This window comes from Lissotriton helveticus, chromosome 7, assembly GCF_964261635.1.
Source record: "Lissotriton helveticus chromosome 7, aLisHel1.1, whole genome shotgun sequence".
Classification (NCBI taxonomy): domain Eukaryota; kingdom Metazoa; phylum Chordata; class Amphibia; order Caudata; family Salamandridae; genus Lissotriton; species Lissotriton helveticus.
The window spans coordinates 1174249574-1174271701 of record NC_136068.1 but is presented as its reverse complement, the minus strand read 5'-3'; the positions used below and the strand labels follow the sequence as shown (position 1 = coordinate 1174271701).

General features: G+C 45.3%; 1 protein-coding gene across 2 annotated transcripts in view; it reads right to left on the bottom strand.

The window, feature by feature from the left end:
• PRKCA (protein kinase C alpha) overlaps window positions 1-22128 on the bottom strand; it is a 1411833-nt gene that overhangs the window by 46008 nt on the left and 1343697 nt on the right. For both annotated transcript variants that reach the window (XM_078654315.1, XM_078654314.1), the window contains one exon: window positions 17628-17735. In XM_078654315.1, coding sequence (XP_078510441.1) covers window positions 17628-17735 — 108 coding nt within the window. The remainder of the gene's footprint in view (window positions 1-17627; window positions 17736-22128) is intronic.

The window sequence follows — 22128 nt, the reverse complement described above, 5'->3', positions numbered from 1 at the left end:
TTGCTCCAACAGAAGGGCAGTGCACCAGAGGATCCAAGATTGGCAAAAGGCACTACATTTGTGATACCCATGTTGAAAGGAAAAATAAAATGAAAGAGCAGCCCGAGCGTCCTCTAAAACTGAATAACAAGTGTTGGAGCCTGTGAGTGTTGCTGAACGTGAAAGTCTGTTGCTCTTTCCCGGATTAAACAGCACTTGGGTCTGCACGATATGATCAGCGCCCACGACCAACGAAGAGCACGACATCTGTAGTGCCTGCCGCAGAGGAGAAACACTGGTGCACTGCCTTGAGACATTGAGACTTTCGAGTGAGCTGTGAGTGTTTGCCAGGAGGGCACTCCAACAGATACTAAGAAGCACTATTTTCATGGAAAGGCCTGGATCGAGAGGCCCAAAGCGGAAGAAAACAATGGAAGCAGATTTGATAGACGATAGAAGCCTACCAAAGAGGCTTAGAACGGACTTTGGGCATAGTTTCACAAGTGATTCCAGTGCAATTGTATAAAGTGGGTGTTAGATATGTTTCCATTTGACTGAATTGTCATGGAAGAGGAAGTTGCTCCGCCCCTAGCATTCAAAATGGTCCATCAGAAGTGAATTTGTGTGACTGTTCTCACTGTTCTTACTGTTCTGCCGGCATTGTTTTAGAGTAGTGTTCTGTTTAATAGAACCGCTCAAGTCCGTACTCTGATAAAGAAGTATCCTCATTTCACCTGAGAGCATTGATAAGGATCGCCACTATCTCACCTGAGTATATCTATGACCCGTTTGATTCCACACAAGAACTGACACAGATGGAGTGATGATAGTATCTATTAGCTGTAGGGCCCATGGATTGCTTCTCATTCCGATTAGCAAAAGATGATCTGGTTTTGTCCCTATTCTTGCTATATGTGTGGTATATATATTTATTGGACTCAAAGATTAGCAAATTAAGTTATGAAGGTGTCCTGGAGTACAGTGCATTTCCTTAGAGTTAGATCCAAAGAGAAGGACGGAGAAAAAGGTTTTGTGCATCTAAATACTTGCCTGAATGTAATGAGGGAAGCATGAATGTTTCCTGGCTAGATAAGAAAAGGAAGTGTAGGGTTTCCAAAGGTTCAACATCACGGAGTACTCCAGGTCTCTCCATTAGGAGAATGTTTCCCATGAGCAAATAAGTGTTTTTGTGTAATAACGTGTGTATTCAGTTGAATCAATTAGACATATATGAGTGAAATGTCATTATTTGAATATGTATCTGGATATCTGCATATAATCAAGTAGAACAATATTATTTCATACATGTTATCCAACAGTATAAAGTTGACCTAGGCCTTATGCCTCAATTTGTATTTTCCTCATGAAATCTCCTTGGCTTTCAGTGAAATGATTGATTAAATGAAAAATGGTTTTGTGCACAGTAGCGGTGATCTCACCCCTCTGCAGGCAATGGAATGTCAACTTGTTAGTGTCAATTAAACTGATAGAGAGAATATTCGAAGCCTGAACTGCTTTTGTTAGCTACATCATGCTAAAAGGGCCGTTCTGAGGGATAAAAATGAGGTTTTCTCATATATACCGGAGTGTTAGACATGTATATTGTGTTAGCATGATGTATCTATATCCTCTGTATCTCAAATGTATATAACATAATCCACATAGGATTTTGTTGGTAGGAAAAGGGTTATCCTTCTTCAGTTTGTCCCATTAATGGAGTAGGGAACTAGACAGACGCCATCTTGCTCTGATCACGTGTTACTCTCCAGTAGCTGTCAGGTCCCAGTTCATGTGAGTTATTGAGAGCAGCTGAAAGCAAACTGTTCTCCTGCTCTCCGGAGACTCAAGGTTGCATCTGGCTTTGGGTGCGATAAGCCCATTCCTGGAGGCGCCGTGCCTACACTCCCGGGTACCGAGACGAATGGGAGTCACCCTTCCTGCCCTCCCCAGTAATAGATAGCTTTGCCTATGTTCCTATCCAAGCTGTGCCATATATGGTCCCTTCCTAGAGCTAAGGGGCCAAGTGGTGTTTTTCCATTTACGGTGACTTCATGTGTTGATCTGAAAGTATATCTGTTCTGTTCTGACTGTAAGTCTTCAGTCTTCTCTGCGCACCGGATGGGTGAGGACAGAGAGGCTCCTCTATAGAGTATTTTGCTTAATAAATGATTGAACCTTCTTCACTGTCAACTGACTGATGATTTAGTAATGGGATTTGGGCTGTTGGTAGGTAAAGCCCTTTATGTTATTTTTGCAGTACTTCAGGCCAGTTCTTCATAATTGGGTTCTAATAGAAAGGGGAGTATTCATTTGTATATGAGGACCTTTACCAACTTAATAAACACAACCTGGATAGGTCTCAACCCAAGTCTCAGAGAAACTCTACTCAAACCCTGGTACTTATAGCAAATGCAGCAGGCACTTCCCCAAAAAATGAGAGTTAACTTCAAGCAGTACAAACAATTAAAAAATAAAGAACACACCACAATAACATTCCCAAACTAACTTAGCAAAAGACAGAAAATTGCAATAAGCAATACAACAACAACATAATTAAATCCAGGAAGCAGGTACCAGAAAAATATATTTTTTAAAGGTCAGAAAAAATAAAGTGGAAATCAGAAGTGACAGTTCATGGTTCACCTGAACATAGGCACAACTGCAATGCAGCAGATCTAGAATACACAAAGGTGTCATCCTGGTCAAACCTTTTACCTTCTGATTTAGTATTTTATCTAGAAATCAGAATCCTCCAAAGCAGTAAGGTCCAAGAATGAAGCTGGTGAGGGTACCTCGAAGCCTGATATGCGCTGAGGCAGAAGAGCAAAAGCTCCAAGCAGCACAAAGCTGGATTTGGGAGCTGCTAAGGTGAATTCATTTTGAGATAAACTTGTCTCCTCTCCCCAGTCCAAGGGTTCACCTTCAGACGTAATAATGTTTTGGGTTCTCAAAATCCTCAAGCAGGGAAAGGCTGGAAGATGTAGCTGGGCTGGGCATGGCTCCACAAGACTGAATATCACCACCACAAGGTCTTACTGAACTCCCTTTCAGTATGGCAAAAAGCTGAGTGAGACAAAGCTGGTTTTCATGACTGTCCTAGGTGCGCCCTTGTTATCCAGGCCCAACTCTTTATCTTTAAATGCATATATGTTGGAACTGGCATGTTCTTTTTTGGCTGAGGCGAGGCCCTAGCCAAGCAGAACCTATCACTCAAATGAGGGGTGCGTGATTACACTCACTGTATAAACTGCATTCACGCTTGGATGGTTTTGCACCCAGCAGTCAGGCTTATCACAGAGGCAATTTGTAAATCACTTCCACACAATATATACACTGAGCATCAAAAAAAAATACTGCACACTTGGTGTGTGTAAATAACATGTATATTCAACACACACATTAACTAATACAACATGAACATCCGGTATTTCAGGGCATAAATCACATTCGGAAATATCACTAGCAGAACCTTGTTAAAATTACATCAGTAAAATGCAAACTTGGTCAATATCCTATTTAACCCCCCCCCCCGCCTCCCACACCCTTATGCAGTGTGAAACATTGTCCACACAAGGCTCACCTTGGCAATTATTATAATTCAATAACACACAGTTAAAGGGAGCACCACAAATCGCACAATATCAGAAATGTGTACACACAGATATTTACAACACTTTCAAACAGCACCGTGATTCGAGGCTGCACCGGTAAAAACCAATGTCAAATGTGGTATTCTTTTGGCAAGGAATCAACGTGTAAAGCAACATTGCTGTGCGGTGTAATTAATCACAGCCTGTCACTCCCATACACTCACTCATCACCAATATGCAGTGCCACGGATATTAGGAACACATAAGCACACAGCAACCTAATTGTGTGCAACTGATATCAGCAGGTCAGTTGATAATGCACACACAGACCCCGTGGCCCCAATCCCTTCTCCACCCTTCAGCTGACCCTGACTACCCTACACCCATAGGCTGCAGATAAAGGAAACTTCCCCCTGATACTAGGCCAGCTGTGGCAGGAGTCACACTTAGTCAAGGTCCCAGTGAAGAAGGTGTGGGTAGGCAGCAGGGCTAATTATGTGGCCGTCGACAAACGGGGGCGGGTTTGGCCACTACTCGGTAAGTTCACCCACGGTATATGGAGTAGAAGCAGGAGACGGGCAATAGTGATTCAATCAAAGGATTTGACACTGTGCCTTGTAGCATCAACCCAGTTCTACGAAGTATGAGGTCACAAAGTCGATTGACCTGCTTTCAATTGCTCTCGGAAGCATTCTTTAGCCCAGTCAAATACTGTCACCACCCAGGACCGATCTAGGCAATACAACCTGGCAACACAAAGTCGTCTGGGCCGGGTGAGGAGAGGGCAGTTGTCAGCCGCACGGAGGGCACAAGAATGAGTAATTGATGAATGCGGGATAATGCAGGGAAGCCTCCCAGAAGAGGAGGCCCCCGTCAGACACACGTCAATAAAAGTAGGGCCAGGAAACCCGGGCACCACGGAAGAGGAATCTGCTCCTCTGCACTTCCCTGGAAATGAGGCAAAACGTCTGGTGCACATTGGTACGAGTCACATCAGACAGTTCCGGCCACATACAATGCAGAGTCACAAACTCATTACCTCCCTAGAAATGAGGCACAATGCGTGGTGCCATTTGATATTTGATATTTGATATTTATTAGCTTTTATAAAGCGCGTCTATCGCTCCGGAAGGAGCATCTTGGCGCTGAGCAGACAGAAGAAACCAACTTGACGAGAACAGGAATCAGATGGCTGCGAGGACCAAAGAGTCGGGCTGGGAGAATATCCATGTCTTCAGGAGTTTCCTGAAAAGGCTTTCTGAGGGGGCGTGCCTGAGGTTGAAGGGGAGGCCATTCCATGCCTTAGCCGCCAGGAATGAAAAAGTTTTTCCACCCTTCGTTTTGACCTTAAACCTGGGTATGGTAACCAGATTGGCTCCTGATGACCTCAAGCAACGCAATGGAATATAATGTGGGAAGCGCTTAATAAGGTAGGAGGGGCCTGTGTTCTTGGTAGCTTTAAAAACAGTGACAAGGAGTTTAAAAAGGATTCTTTTAGGGAGGGGCAGCCAGTGGAGAGTGATGAGGGCTGCGGAGGCAGAGGACCTTCTTGGGAGTTTAAGGACGAGCCTGGCCGCTGCGTGCTGGACGCTCTGTAGCTTCTTGAGGGTAGACTTCTTTATGCCTGCCAGGAGACCATTGCAATAATCTAGCCTAGACAAGATCAGAGCGACGGCGACTGATTTCCTGGCAGAGATAGGGAGAAAGTCGAAGAATTTCTTTAGCTGTCTAATGAGATTAAAACAGCACCCTGCAGTAATGCGCACATGATCGTCAAAACTGAGGGAAGAGTCAAATTGGACACCCAGATTGCGGGCCGAGGAGACTGCACTGGGAGGTGCTTCAGAGTGTTGAGGCCACCAATCTTTTGGAGAAAAGCGGATGTCTTTACCTAAAGGTATAATTTCAGTTTTGGCGCTATTGCACTTAAGATGGTTATTGTTGAGCCAAGCAAATACTTGGGAGAGGCAGTTCTGGAATCTGAGAGCGGCATCGGGTAGTTTTTTATCTAAGGTGACGACAAGTTGGGTGTCGTCAGCGTAAGATGTTACGAGGATGCCATGGGATTCAATCAAGGCAAGCAGTGGGGCCATGTAGATATTAAAAAAAAGAGGACTAAGAATGGACCCCTGGGGCACACCTGATATGATGGTTCTTTCGCCAGAGGAAAAGGGGCCAAGTGAGACTGTTTGGGATCTGTGGGAAAGGAATGATGTTATCCATTTTAGTGCAGTACCTGTCACACCGATCTCGCGCATTCTGTGAATGAGGATGTCATGAGAGATGGTATCAAATGCGGCGGTTAAGTCGAGCAGGATGAGTACAGCGTGTTTCCCCTCATCCTGCAAGAACTTAATGGTGTCGGATAGCTCGATCAAAGCAGTTTCAGTGGAGTGGCCGGGGCGGAAGCCAGATTGCTGTGGATGGAGAATGTGGTTGTTTTCCACAAAGGCTTTTAACTCCTCTTGTACTATTTGCTCAGAAATTTTGCCTAGTGCCGGGAGTAGGGAGATTGGGCGCATGTTGGAAAGGTCTGTCGGGGATTTGTTTTGTTTTTTCATTAGAGGCCTAACAATAGCCTTCTTCCATTCTGCGGGGACGGTGCCTGAGCTGAGGGATTGATTAACAATGGAATTAATAAGAGGGTTGACGGCCTCAATGAGAAGGTGGAGGATAGCAGGGGGGCAGGAGTCCGTGGGGGCTCCTGATCGGCAAGTCATAATGGCCTTCTGGGTTTGAACCAGGGACACTGTTGAGAAATTACCGAGAAAGGGTAAATTAGTGTTGGCAGCTTGCAGAGGGATAGAAGGGGAGGGAAAATCCTTGTGGATGTTATTAATTTTCTCAACAAAGAAATCAGCGATTTGGTCACAAAGGATTTGGGATGGAGGGATTTCCACTGCGAGGGCCTTGGGATGGGTGAAGGACTTGACAATATTGAAAATAGTCTGTTGTTTCTGATTGGCTACTTCTATGGCTGTAGTGAAGAACTCCTTTTTAGCTTTTTTTATATGAGACAGGTATTGTTTCCTCTGCCGAGTGTATAGGGTTCTGGAAGTAGGATCATAAGTTTTCCTCCACTCTCTTTCAAGAACCCTGCACTTATGGTGGCTATCGGTAAGAGCCTGGGTATACCAGGGGGCATTGGGCTTTCTTTTATGAGAGATTGGTTTTTGGTTGGTTGAATTGGAATTGGCCAGGACCAGTTTATTGATCCAGATGTGGAAATTTTTGGAATCTTGTGATACATCTCCAACAATAGTGGGGGGGGGGATGGGGAGCTGAGGGTGTAGTTTAATGGACTCAGCTACTTTCTTTCAGTTGGTCGAGTAGGTTGGAGGGGCATTCTTGGTGTACGGTTGTGATAAGGGTTTTGCCTTGATGGAGAAAGGTATAAAACAATGGTCAGTCCAAATTTGTGGGATTGGGGGGGATACAGCTAGAGTGATTGAATTTGAGCAAATGCCATCTAGTGTGTGGCCGGCCTGGTGCGTGGGGGGAACAACCAATTGAGAAAGTCCAAAGATGTCAAGGGATTGTAGGAAGGTTAAAGTGTGAGGGTCTACGCGGGATTCCAAATGAAGATTGAAGTCACCGAGAAGAGTGAAGTTGGGATAATGGGACAAAAGAGATCCAAGAGTTTCATCCAGGGAATCCAGGAAAGGCGTAGCGTTTCCAGGGGGGCGATAGACAAGACCTCCAGAAAAGGAGGTGGAGGGGTTAATGTGGATCACAAAGCCTATGCTCTCACAGTCCTTGAGTAAGGCCAGGTCAAATGTGTGGCACCTAACGGATTTTCTAATGATGATAGCTAACCCACCTCCCCTGCCGACTGGTCTATCCCGTCTGTAGATGGTAAAATCAGGGGGAAGGACGGTTGCCAGATCTGGGTTGGATGAGTCATTGAGCCAAGATTCGGTGACAAACAGGGCCTCAAGATCATGGGAAAGTACGAGGTCATAGATGTCTTGTCCGTGACACGCTAAAGATCTGGCGTTAATAAGTCCACAGTGGAAGGTAGTTGGGTTATGTGGTAGTGGGGAGGATAATTGTGGTATATTGCCAGTGAGTGTCAAGGATGACCATCTGCAGGAGCGACATGAGAATGGGCCCCAGAGATTATCAATGGGAAGATGATCCTTACAACTGTGGCTAGCCATTAACTGTCGTATAGTGAGTAGGTCATTAGAATTATACCTAGTTACTGGGTGGGTTTGGTCAGCATGGCCGGCTCTCGGCGCGGTCCTGGCGCGGACGGGCGCAGACGGGCTTGGCTTAGGCGCGGCTTCGGCGCGCGACCGGCGCGCCCGCTGCGCCAGCCCGCTGCGCCGTCTGGCCGGGATGCACATTTATGCAAAGGAAGGAGGGTGGGAGGACGGCGCGACTAGAGCGCTGACCTCACCTGCCTCGTTCAATATGGCGCCCACCGCCGCCGGGTGCTGGTAAAAGACGGCTGGGCTGAAAGGAGAGGAAGAGAAGGTGTCAGGGATGTCAGTGTACCTAATACTCAATTCCCCTTAGCTGACAGCCCCCCAAAGGTAAAAATTACGGCGAATTTAAAAGTGGTTTAAAAGCGCTCAGATTGCAATGCTCGTAATCATAACAACAAACTGCCTAAAATCGCAATTTTCCAATGCTTCAGTCGCTCGCAGCCCCAGTACCTCTCACCAGGGAGAGCTTCTGAAAGGCGCAGAGCGCTGGGCAGGGCTGCCTAAATACAACAGGAGGGCGGGAGGACGGCGCGACTAGAGAGCTGACCTCACCTGCCTCGCTCAATATGGCGCCCACCGCCGCCGGGTGCTGGTAAAAGACGGCTGGGCTGAAAGGAGAGGAAGAGAAGGTGTCAGGGATGTCAGTGTACCTAATACTCAATTCCCCTTAGCTGACAGCCCCCCAAAGGTAAAAATTACGGCGAATTTAAAAGTGGTTTAAAAGCGCTCAGATTGCAATGCTCGTAATCATAACAACAAACTGCCTAAAATCGCAATTTTCCAATGCTTCAGTCGCTCGCAGCCCCAGTACCTCTCACCAGGGAGAGCTTCTGAAAGGCGCAGAGCGCTGGGCAGGGCTGCCTAAATACAACAGGAGGGCGGGAGGACGGCGCGACTAGAGCGCTGACCTCACCTGCCTCGCTCAATATGGCGCCCACCGCCGCCGGGTGCTGGTAAAAGACGGCTGGGCTGAAAGGAGAGGAAGAGAAGGTGTCAGGGATGTCAGTGTACCTAATACTCAATTCCCCTTAGCTGACAGCCCCCCAAAGGTAAAAATTACGGCGAATTTAAAAGTGGTTTAAAAGCGCTCAGATTGCAATGCTCGTAATCATAACAACAAACTGCCTAAAATCGCAATTTTCCAATGCTTCAGTCGCTCGCAGCCCCAGTACCTCTCACCAGGGAGAGCTTCTGAAAGGCTGAGTCTCAACAGACAATTCCGGTCACATGCAATAAAAAGGTGCAAATTTCGTACCTCTCTGGAAATGAAGCACATCGTCTGTGGCACATCGTCAGTTTTTTTTATTTTTTTTGCAGAGTTTTATATAGCGCGAACTAGACCCGAACCGAATCGGGAATCGGAGCACTTTACATAGCACCAGTTACTTTACATGAGGACACACATTCATTTTAGGCACGGGGAGATTAGGTGATTTGCCCAGAATCACAGGAGTTTTTGGCGTCGCTACCGAGACTCGAACCCAGGTCCCCAGGTCCGAGGTCGAGCACCCTAGCCGTTGGGTATTGATCTGAGTTTCACCAGACAATTCCGGTCCCACATAACGAAGAGTTGCAAATTCCGAACCTACTTGGAACCAAGGCACAATGTCTGGTGCATGTTGGTACCAGTTGCACCAGTTGGATCCAGCAGAAGATGGGGGCACTTAAGAGGGCACCGCTATCCAGGAGTCACAGGTAGCTGGTGCGGGTCCTTCAGGGTAGGTCTTTAATGTCCCTGAGACCTCCACAAGAGAATATGTGGCAAGCAAACAAGCCCTTGTAGAGCACACTTCAGGGTGCCCAAGTCAGTCACTATTCAGGAAGGGAGCACGGTCCTTTAAAATGACCGTTATCTTCCTAGTGCACAACACATTCCCTTGGCAGTGAGTGCCATGCAGTGCCAGCATCTCCGGTTCAACGTCCCCAAAAGAGTATCTCTACCATACTGAAGTATGGTACCAGTAGTTATACTGTAGTGTGCCTTTGAAGTCGGGGGAAGTTCCGTGGGTTTCCCTTTGAACTACAGATGTCTCACTAAATGTCCTTCCTGTCTGCCGAGGGGCCGGGAAATGTAGATCTTAATCTTTAATGAGGCCATGATGTGGGTCCCAGAGGCCAAGTGTCAAAACCTCTTCCTACAATCTAACCAATCTAACCAGCCAGGCCCTCAAATTGCACAAGTATGTCATTCCGGTTGCGTACCAAATGTTTAAAGCTGTCTCAGGGGAATGCAGAGATATGATCCTCCACTCTCCAGTGCGGTCTAGGGTCAAACTAAAAGGCACACAAAGGATTTTACAGTAGAGAAATTCCCACTTTCTAGAAGTGGCATTTCTAAGCTCGCAATGACAAATCCCTCTTTACCACAGTAAGGGATTTGTCATTGTGAATCAAATGATAGGAAGCTTTATGCGACTGCACCACTGTAAGCTAGTATTGCAGCTAGAAGTAATCTCAGCCATTCCCCCATGTTAACCTATGGGAAGAGCAAACCTCTTAGGTAGTAAAAATACACATGGGTATTCTTCACTACCTGGGCAGGGAACACACTCTACATTTCACCTACAACTGGCTTCACCCCTCAAAACTTACCCCAGGGGTGCAAAGGGGTAGTGAAAGGTCCCCTCAGGATTGGCTAGTGGTTTAGAAAGGGTATCCTGAGCAGAAGTGCAATTGCACGCACACACAGGTCTGCAATGGCAGGCTTGACATGTTGAAAAACATCAGGTAGGCACCACTTCGTAATATGTGTAGGAAAGACGCACGCACTTTCACAGTAGATTTACAGTGGGAATGTGCCCAGAGCCCTAAGGCCACTAAAAGAAAATCAGCCAAACCCTAGTGTTGTCCCATGGGAAGAGCTGTCCTTCTCGGTAGGGAAAACCCACGTGTGGCTTCTTTACTGCCTGGCACAGGCAACACCCATGTGTATCTACCCTGCCTTGCGCCTACCACTTGCCCTACCCCCTAGTGCTTACCCTAGGGGTGCGCTAGTGGTAGTGAAAGGCCTACTGAGCGTTGGCTGAGTTGGTCATGTCAACCTGAGCATAGGCGCAACTGCGCACCCACAGGCCTGCAATGGCAGGCTTGATATATGTTTGAAAGACTATTATGGTGGGTGGCACAATCAGTGCTGCGTCCCGCTATTAGCCAGTGCAGTACCTGGCCTTTGTATGTGGTGTACCTTTTTACTGGGCACTCACAGGTACAACACCAAAACCAATCAAGTAAGCATCACTTCCTAGCATGGGTAGGAAGGGTGCGCACCCTTTCACATTGCATTACAGTGGGAAAGCGCCCACAGTGTAAATCCGAACTTTTTTTTTAGGCATTGAATGTCTATGCAGTTACATGTGGCCCTTGCCACATTATCACTTCTGTCAGCTCTAAAACATAAATGGGAGCTGGAACATCCGTGTTGGCATAGAATGTTGCCAAATCCTATAGCTCTGTTCAAGTGTACGGCGTGGTATGCTTCAGGGTGCTTTGGTTAGCATTCAGCAACTTTTCAATCCATTAAGCAAAGGGACAAACATTGTCAGAGGTTGATATATGCCACTGTCTGGGACCAAACTATTTCCATATTATTTTAAGCAGAGAAAAATGTGCGCCTTATCCACAGTTGTATTTTCATATGGGTCCTGCCACAAATGTTGAAGTTATTCAGAGAGCCTCCCAGGGGCAGGGAAGTGGCAGGGGTTAATATAAGACTCAAGCAGAATAACTTGCCTGCACTGATGAAGTGCTGTGCGTGCTGCTACCTGGCAATGCACTGGAGTTGGCTGTGACCAAAGCCCACATTTTATTGAACTTTCAGCCGCAAGTGGAAGGTACAATGCTGTGCTGATAATGTTTGAAAATGATGACTAATGCAGCCCTGATCTCCTCAAATTAATAAAGTTTCTGCGTCCTCAATGTTTAGGCTGAGACTTTTCTGTGATTTTGTACTTTGAACATGTCATATTACTATAGTAAAGTACTGAGTGCAGACAAAAGCTTTTCCTGTTTAATGTTATATTGTATCTGGATATCCTCCCTATGTAGTAGGCGGAGCATTTAGTGAACTATCTTAACTGATTTCATTATGGTGTCCAACCACTGTTCAGCGGCCATAAGTAAAATTAACATAAATCTTTCTATAAAATACCAGTGTTGCTCAATAGAGGACTGCAGTGTCAAGATGGGCATTGGTCCTGATCTGCCACTTGTAGAAATGTTTTGTAAAGTTACCATTCAGTAGAACTTAAACACAGAAGATGGAGGCTGGCAGGTCTTACCACAGTTGTCTTGTGGTTGCATCTATACAGCTTTGGTGATATCTCATAACAAATTTCAACTATTTCTTGTATTATTTAAGTACAACAGTCAATTACCTCTGTATTTCCACATTTTAGAGAGCTGGCCCTTTCTGTCGTCTCTGTCTTAAGCTTACTTAAGGTGGCCATACATGAAGTAATTCTGACTATCCTTTACACAGTTGTGGCAAGAATCCATGTCATGAAGATCCCTCTTGCTTGATGATGATGTAAAATGGATGTAAAAGGCAGAATCTGAAGATGTCTGACGGTGGTACGTGTGAATACTTGGTGAAATAGACTGAACTGATGTAATTTATTAGCATAATTATTATAAAAGCATGTGGCATTTGTGTAGTACTGCTGTCTGTACCCAATATTCGGTTTTACCACCTTGCCTTTCCCAATTAGAGTTCCTGTTGTAACAGATAAGTGAAACTGCTTGGAGCTGCAGGATGGAACAATGAAGGGAAGACTATGCCATAAACATTTTCAAATATGATAGTCCCAGTGTCAATGCATAACACATTTTTTTAAACAGAGTCTTATATGCATATTCTTCCAGCCAATTTCCAGTAACTTAAGCTGGAGGATTCACTGTTCCACCTCCATTAATAAGAGGTTTCCTTGGGAAATGCAAACTTTACCACCACTTGGGAGGGTAAGGTTTGCCTGGCACAGCAGAAAATTATTGGAATATTTTATTAATGCCCCTTCAGAATCTCTGGAATTGTAGCCAATTACTTGAAAAGAGTGTCATGTAATGCGGCATTTATCGCTGTCTTTTCAGAACTTTCTCTGGGGATCCATACTTACCCTCCAAGTAGAAGTGGGGCCTACTTACTGTGCCACATTTCAGTCCTATTATCCTCAATTTATCCACCTTACTTTAATTCACATGGAGGTAAGAGAACTCATTTCCCGAACATTTTGTGAGGGAGATACCACTCACAAAACCTTTCTCGAGTAGCACACATTCCTACATAAGGAAGTCCGGCTTGCCTACTAAGCCAGGACATTTCCAGAATACTTTAAGAGTTTTTCTACAAAAGCCTATGAAAGCTATTGCTTTTTGATCCTTTTATTTAAAAACATGTTGCTGGAAGATGCAACATTTTATCCCATTGTGTTTTTTTTTTAAAGATTTGCATTGGAAATGGTGATGGGCCTCCTAAAAAATGATGCGTCCCCTCAAAGTGACCCCAATGGTGCCCCTCCCCCCCATGCGCAGCCTAGCCCAGCACCACCACTCTCAAACTTCACCAGCCGCCACAGTACCTTACTGCCACTGGCAAACTGGCAGAAGATTTTGAGGCATTCATCAACGCTATTGCGGATCCAAGCAAAATCTTCCTCTTGGTGTAATAGTGGATCACAAGGGTACCGAAACACATGGAATCCGCGGTATCAACAAGCCCTGACTGCTGAAAGGACGTAGCTTCTTGGAAACATCGACTGGCATAATGGGCTGTAGTTTATCAAATCGGTCTTCCTACAATTGAGGCCTGAACAAGAGGAGTGCATGGCCTGAATACAACTAATTTCAGGCCTGTTCTTCAGTTCTGCTGGATTTGATTAATAGTACAGCAGTGGTTGAGACCTCAATACAAGCACTGCAAACTCAAATCCCTGAACTTCAAAAGCACAGGAGGCCAGAACAGCACCACAGTGAAGCCTACATTATGATGCACTGACATCTTTCTACGTACAAACTGGCAAAGCTGAACAACTCGGATGAGCACCAAACAGAATGAAATATGTATACGGTTCTGTATTTTTTTTTTTATTGAAAGAATGTATACCACACATTAATAACTGCAATGACCAGACTGCACTGAGACATGATAATGTGTGCTTTTAAAACCTGTAACTGATTTGGAACAAATAAACTATAAAATCTTTCACAATATGGTCCAAAATGCAATGCTACCCTAGAAAGAGGCGCAGCCGTTATAGTCAGGGAGCACATTTGATAGTCACTGATGTTGTTTGCTGGAGCACGACCAATAACATTTGTATTTATTGCTCATAAATGTGCAAATATGTTGCTGGATAGTTACTAAATAGAAACTGACTAATTGATGGAATCCCTATTGCTGTCAAAATACTTCTCTGAAAAATAATCCCTTTGTCCATACGAGTCCTCTAAACATTGCTGAAAGACCGTCCGTCATGCCTGGTCAGTAATTAGCAGCTAAAAATGCACAGTGACAAGATGCCTGGCAGGTCCCTCTGGAACACTTCACACCCACTATGGACTGTGTCCTCCGCACGTACTATGTAATTTCATTTTTTAGGTCAAAGCCTGCGTTGCAGTGCATGCGCTGTCGCAGGTGAGAGTTCTTGTTAGCAAGAAGAGGCATGAAACCACGCCCCTTCTTCCATTGGCCGGCCTCGCAAAACCGAGGCCTGCCACTGGACAAAGCCCGTGTTCGGATGATTTGTCCGGCTGTGATCCCGCCTCTCGAGGACTGGGTGACGTGACTTACGGTGTTGCAAGCGTATTTTCTAAAAATATCGCCATGGCAACCATGAGTCAGGTCACCAGTCCGGGAGGGGCGGGATTCATTATCGCGTTTCCGGCTATTTTTTTTTTATTTGCATTTTTGCAGTCATTCCTGCGCGTTCCTCGGGGGGGGAGGAGGAGGTAGGGGAGAGGCGGTGCTGGGTATTGTTTCCTCCCTGGTGCTGTGATTTAAATGTAGCACGGCATGTGCTTTGATTGTTTCCTGCCTCGCATTATCACGAATTTAGAAGCTTTATTTTAATTTTCCTTATGATGCTTAAGACTCCTGAATGTTTAAAGGCATCAACAACACTTCCACTGCCCACCCTCCTCCCCCAGTCCTTTCTACGTGACCTCGTCCCGTCCACTGGGCATTGCAGATTTTTCCTTTCTTTCATGACCACTAGCCAGCGATTGAATTTTGTTTCCTTTGCTCAATGCTTTTTAAGAGTCCCCTTTTACCAAGTAAATGTTGCACTCTCTAACATAGCCCTCTGTTGAGATGTTGTTTTGTAAATGTTGTTCTATACTTTAACCAACATTATATGACGTAATATAACCCCAAGCTCCTCTGTGCAATGCTTGAAAGACGGGTTTATGCTACATAAAGACCTCTAAATAAAACTACAAAACGTCGACCATGCCTGCATATTTGTTGAAGCGGAAGCCCTGTGTATAAAAGTAAAGCACTCGCCCACTTCTTCCGATCTCATAATTGCTTTGTCAGTACGGCCGGGTGCTTTCCGGCAGCTGCGCTTTATATTTAATTAAGATGGAGGAAGCGGGCAAGTGCCTTACTGTATTTTTGTGGGCAACATCTCGACTTTCATTGCCTATGTGTTTAATAACACGATCAGGCTGAAGGCATTAGGTCCTGCAGCAGGGGTTTCTCGTGTCACTGGCGGTACTTGTGTGTGTATGAATGAATGTAAGTATGCCTCGTGAAAAGAAGGGATGCTGAAAAGGACTCTTAAACAGACGAAATTGAGCAGGGACCCGAGTCTTACATGTTTGTCAACGGGCTGCACAGGTATTGCGTTGGCTCATTGGCACTTTTTGTCGATAAGCTCCTCGTTTTTGATTGAATGGAGTACTGTAGGCACAGCACACTTCCATCAGCCGATACCACGGCAGCACTGTCCTTATGTGACCCGCTGTGTGACAGCTTCTCTCCACCTTCTCTGCAAGGTACTTGCTGCAGGTGGTGGTGTGGCTTCTGTTTTGAGTATGTCTTTGTAGTTTGGATACAAAAAGGTGTTCTTGCGTGTCTGCGAGTGCACCTGTGAATGAGGTGTTATGTGGAAGTGAACGTGTTGAATGAAGTGGCACACCTGTCCAGATGTTGAAAATGAGTAGCCATCGAGGGGTTCTGTAACCTTTTGGCTACTGAGTCAATCCGTTTCGGAAATGGATGGCAGAAGAGTTGTAGTGACTCGTTTACTAAGTATGGATGGTTGATTTTGTTTCCATTGAGTTGAATGATGTACCATAGTCAATTGTCTCGCAATTCTGTACAAATGGGCTCCTGTATGGGTGAGGTTCTGTTTCTATTGAGTCTGAAGAAATGGGTTGGTTGTGCACGAGGAAGGAATGGCTCGCTGCCAAGGTATCTTGGTTTATCTGTTTAAATGGCTTCGTGGGCACTACAGCGGCAGTTGAATTGTAATCAGAGTTTGATTCTAACCGTGTTGGTCCATCATAGGCCATCTCTACCTTTTTCTTGTAAGATTTTTTGTGGTGTCATCTAGTCTGTGGTTGTGGAAAGTCCTTGGTTGTGTATCTGTATAACCAGCCTTCAAGTTTGCATTACTCACCTTAGTTGTTTTGTCCACTCTGCTGTTATGTAAATATCCTCACCTCCTGCAGCAGCATATTGGCTCTTAGCCTGTAGGAATAGAACACATGGGTAGTGGCCATCTAAAATTGTCCTTCATAAATGCTGGCATCTTGACTGCCCCTCAAGCTGCCGAAATTTTTCAGATCCAGACTTCATATGCCAAACATAGCTATTCCAAGTACACCGGTACTATAAGTCTAGACGTTTGTGTTAAGAACAGCAAAAAATGTTCTTAGGTTTAACAAATTATAGCTCATTTTAATATTTAATGCTCAATATTTTGGCAGGACAGAGCATTGTCCATAAAAGGAATCATAATTAACCAATTTATTGATGTTGTATTGATGAAAGCCCAGTTGCATGTTCCACACTTAAGTAAATGAGCCATCTTGCTAGTGATTTTCAACAAAGGTAGCAGTCATTTAGAGTGAGAGTTTAAGCTATTAGCATTGTAAATGAAAATGCCTTTTATGTAGGTTTTAAAAACCAAAACATAAATAAGAGACATTGTCATTTACAATGCCAATGGCTCAAACTCGCATAAATGCGAGACCTATTGCATTGCAAATGCTTGTGCTTAAATGACCTCAAGTGACTTTCGTGAAGGAATTGGTTTTGTCTCGATTTATGATTTAAAATAACTGTACTCGTGTTTGTTCATTACAACTTGGAGGCAAAATGAACCATGATATATTTCTAATGACTGCTTGGAGGCAAAATGAACCATGATATATTTCTAATGACAGCGACATCTTGGGAAGCACTAGCTCTTATTTGCTTAGATTGGCATCTACTTCTGCAAAGACCTTTCATCCTCTACCAATGGCATCCTGCTGGGTGGGGAGAGATGTGCGCCACCTATAGGCAGGGGACCACACTCAGGCTTGTACTCCACACTCATCGCTGATTGATCACACTTTATAGGCTTCCATTTGAGGGGATATTTCAGAAGCAAAACACACCCACGTTCATTTACTTCCACGTGTGCTCCATCAGATTACGTTATATTGAAATAATTTAATCCAGGTCTGAGCTCCTAAAAAAACTCAACTTAAAAAAGAGGGGGAATTAAATAATAATGAATGGGTCATATTTCAGTCCTAGAAGACCTAATGCCAATCTTGTCAAGCTTTAGACATCACACTACAAATAAAAGCATGCATAGCATGATCAGTGGGAGGCTCAACGCCATCTTGGTGCCGTACTCACCCCTTTGCAGATAGAAACGGCTTCTTTGGACATTGCTTTTGGGTACGAGACGTTGTGCTCCATTATAGACTGGAAAAGTTCATCTTCATCTTCCCCATCGAAAGGAGGCTGCAGAAACAGAATGGGTAAGATTTCAATGTTTAGCACATTCACTGCAATGCTGAGAGTGAAACAACCACCTAGAACCACTAGGAATGCCCCTGTAAATACTGTTAGAAGCTAAGATGGCTACTCAACCTCTCTGGGCACACGGCTCATTGGGAAGATTTTCTATTCGAATGTGGAATTTATAAAGCGCTCTTTTACTAGAAGACCGGGTGTCCAGGTACTGACATTAAGGGGTACCAACTCGCAATTAAATGACAGATAAGAGGTGGGTTTTCAGCAATAAGTAGAAGGAAGAGATTCTCCTAGTCATCCCCAGATAAATAGGAAGGTTATCATATCCTTGGCTGTGATTGCTGATAAACCTCGGCCATCAAGTGCAGTATGTAAAAAATGTGGGACATTGAGTATAAGAGCAGAAGAGGAATACAGTGTTCTCTTAGGGTAGTACATGGTGAAAAGTGTCCAAAAAAGGACGGATCCGAGTAATAGATGGAGAAAACAATCAAAGGATGAGAGGCACAGCTGGCAAAAGCTTTGATAATAGCTTTAATGACATTGGGGACAGATAACCCCTTCCTCGCTGGGCTAATTCCCCAACGGTGCGGGAGGAGGGGAGGCCGCGCGCAGCGCGCGGTGCTTGTGACGAGCTCAGCTCGTCATGCTGCACAGCGGAGCTGTGCTGATGATGAGCTCAGCTCGTCACAACTCCGCCCACTCAATGGAACGCCCCCCCCCGCACAGCTGAGCTGAGCTTGTCATGAGCGCCGAAGGGGTTAATAATGCTTGTTATTGTTTCCTCTGACACAACCCTAGGGTAAAAAATTTGCACTATGAGAATTCTTTTTAGGCTCTCTAAAGAGCGGTTGTACATTGGTTTGTCAACTTTAAATGTTCATACATATGAAATTTTAGGATTGTATACTTGAAGGTTACAGTGTGGTTCAATGTAGTAGACTCGAATTGGTTATGGTATTGAGCTAACGATAAAAGGCTTAGGCCCAATTGGTTTATAACGACACGTTGTCATATGCTGTAGGTCTGATCTTTTCATTATGAAAAATTGCAACAAAGGCTGTAGGCCTGACTTATTTATTGTGAAAGTCATATATTGAAGAAAATAGGCCTCTAAGTTTGGAGTGGTATTATACTGTGTTAATGCCTGAAGACAGGCATTTGGTTTCATGACTTCTCATAGATTACTCTAGTGAGTAAGGATCGTGTTGCTGATAACTTCCTTTGGCAAACTATGGGGGCAGAAACATTGCACTATCATAATCCTGCTCGACCCTCTTAGGGCAGCCTTGCAGGAATAGTTGTCTGGCAGGCCCTTGTTATGAAAAACAAAACAAAAAACGTTATGTACATACGCATTAATAAAGAGTATTTGATTTACCCATCTTCTGTCTGAGTGTCAATCATATGTTTAGAAGAACAAGTCACTTGTCCTCTGTAAAATTCTTTCTGGTAGAGAGTCTATCTAGCCTCACCTTTTGAATATTCCCGAGGCATCAGACTGGATGTGGAAACTTTTCAGAAGTACCTCTGCACTCCGAAAAGTGGCCTCTTGTGCAGGGCTGGACTGGCCGTAGCAGGAACCAGGCGTTTCCCTGGTGGTCCGCTAGGGTGGGGGCAGATTTTGGGCCCCTGGGGGCCGTTTTTGTTACAGGGCCGTTTTTGCAGCATAAGTGCAAAATCGGCCCCAGTAACAATCTGCCAAAACCGGCCCTGGCACTCAGCTCGGCCCCTCCAAGGGAGGCCGGCCGAGCTCTTTGCCAGGGCCAGTTTTGGTTCCCAGTCCGGCCCTGCTCTTGTGGCTCAACACTGACATTGCTACACTCAGGAAATTACGTGAGGAACCTATTTTAGCACTACTCACATAGGTCAACGTCAGTTGCTTTCCAGGCTGTACGCGACCTCATACACAGAACCCCAAAAGTAAATTGTAAGAGAGTGTGCAGATTCTAAGACTTGTGTTACAAATGGAAGTCTCTAGTTGGCAGTGGTAAACACCCTGTCCAAGTAGGGACCCTACGATGTAGTCAGCCGCGGTCCCACAATGCGTCAATTCTTTCAGCTGCACAGCAGGGCCTGCGTCAGAGTCAGTGCGGAGGTCTCAGACCTCGGAGACACGGTGCACTGAACTTAGGCTGCGGCCGTTTCTTCGGCTGCTGACAGGAGCGGTGTCAATTTCTTCTGTTGTACAGTGGCGGTGAATGGAAATTTCTCCCGCATGGCAGTGCTGCATCAGAAAAACTGATGCATCAATTTTGACAGTTTCAAGCACATCTTTACAACAGGAACAACCTCCAAGGGCCCAGAATTGGATTTGGCAACACAAGACCAGTCAGAACTCCCAGCAGTGGAGTTCAGGTAGGCTGCAGATTAGGTCTTTGATTGTCCTAAGACTTCCAGAAGGAGGCAAGCACACACAAGCCCTTGGAGAAACTTCACAAGCAGGATACAAAGCAAAGTCCAGTCCTTTTCCTCTCCGAAGCAGAAGCAGCAACTGCAGGCCAACTCAGTGAAAACAACACACAGCAAAGGGGAAGTACTCCTCCTCACAGCTCTTTAGCTCCTCTCCTTGACAGAGGTTCCTCCTGATTCAGAAGTGTTCTAAAAATCTGAGGTTTTAGGTACAGATCTTATACCCCTTTTGGCCTTTGAAGTAGGCATTCTTCAAAGGATTGTCTTTATGGTGCACACATCCTTACCCTCCTTGGTATTGGATCAGACATACTCCAGGGGGTGGAGACAGCATTGAGAGAGGCCAGGCACAGCCCTATTCAGTTGTCAGTGAAACTCCTCCCCCCACTCTAGCTCAGGAAGGTCCATCAGCCTGGTGATGTGACTATCTAGAGTGAATGCACAAACACGCCCCTATCAGTCTAAATCAGACATTGATTCCACAGGCAGGCCAAGGCACAGGATGGTAAAACAAGAAATTGCCCACTTTCTAAAAGTGGCATTTTCAAATGCACAATTTAAAAACCACATTTCCTAAAAGATGTGTGTTTAAATTTAGAGCTTAGAGAGCCCAAACTTGAAATCTCTAGCTGGTCCCAATTGAAGGTAACACTTGTAAAATGTTACAATGCAGCTCCAATGATAGCCTGTGGGAGAGCTAGTCCTTGCAATAGTGAAAAACAAAATTGGCACTATTTCACTATTATGCCATGTACACATACACTGCACCCTGCCCATGGGGGTACCTTGCATCTATCTTAGGAGTGCCTTACATGTAGTAAAAGTGAAGGTTAGGACCTGGCAAGTAGGTGCACTTGCCAGGTAGACATGGCAGTTTGAAACTGAAATGGCAGGCCTGAGACAAGTTTACAGGGCTACTCATGTGGGTGGCACAACCAGTGCTGCAGACCAACTAGTAGCATTGGATTAACAGACCCTGGGCACACACAGTACACTTTACTAGTCAGTAAATCATATATGCCAATCATGAAGAACCAAACAGAATTACTATTTACACAGAGAGCATATGTACTTTAGCACTGATTAGCAGTGGTAAAGTGGCCTGAGTCCTAAAGCCAACAAAAACAGGGTAAATAAAACAGGAGGTAAAAGGTATGGGGATGAACCTGGAAAAAGGGCAAGGTCCAACAACTTGGGATCCTATTAAAGGATAGAGTCCAACCACAGAACAGGGAGGGAAACAGTCAGAAAAACAAGAGCAGAGTCACAGGTGTTCCAACAATGCAAGCGCTACCACGCATATGCCTTAACCACACATATGCATGGTTAATGCAGTACCCGGTCTAGTTGCTACTGGGTGGAAGCAGGAAGGATCGGGAGAGGATGTTGTGAGGTGAGTGGGACTGGGTTTTGGGGCATTGGGGGACATGTTTAGGGGTTGGGGTAGTTGTCAGGGCTAGGGTGTCAGGGTTGGTTTTCAGGGCTGGGGGTCAGGGTAAGTGTTTAGGGCTGAGGAGTGTCGTGTGAAGTGATTAGGGCTTGGGGGGTCGGGTAGAGTTTAGGGCTTAGTTGGGGCTGGCTAGTTTTCAGGGCTTGCGGGCAGGGACGTTTTTAGGGCTTGGGGGCTGGTTTGCAGGAGGGAGGGTGGTAGTTTTAGGTCTCAGAGCGGGTGATAAGTCTTAACCATGCAAATGTCTTTGCCCCCATACATTGCTAAAAAACGCATATTTTGTTGTAAAAGCATGCGTGGTAAAGGGTCTTAATTTGCATGGCTGAGACCGCGTGTAAACAGCATGCATTGTAAACGCATGCGTGGTTCCATCACACAACCAACAAGGAGGATGGGAGAGTTGGTGAGGAATCTGCGGCCCTGCAGCTAGATAATCTCAACCTGAAAGAGCATTACCAGAGGTAAGTAAATAGGACTTCTGATAGAGACTTCTAGCCACAGATTCCTCTCCTGTTGAAT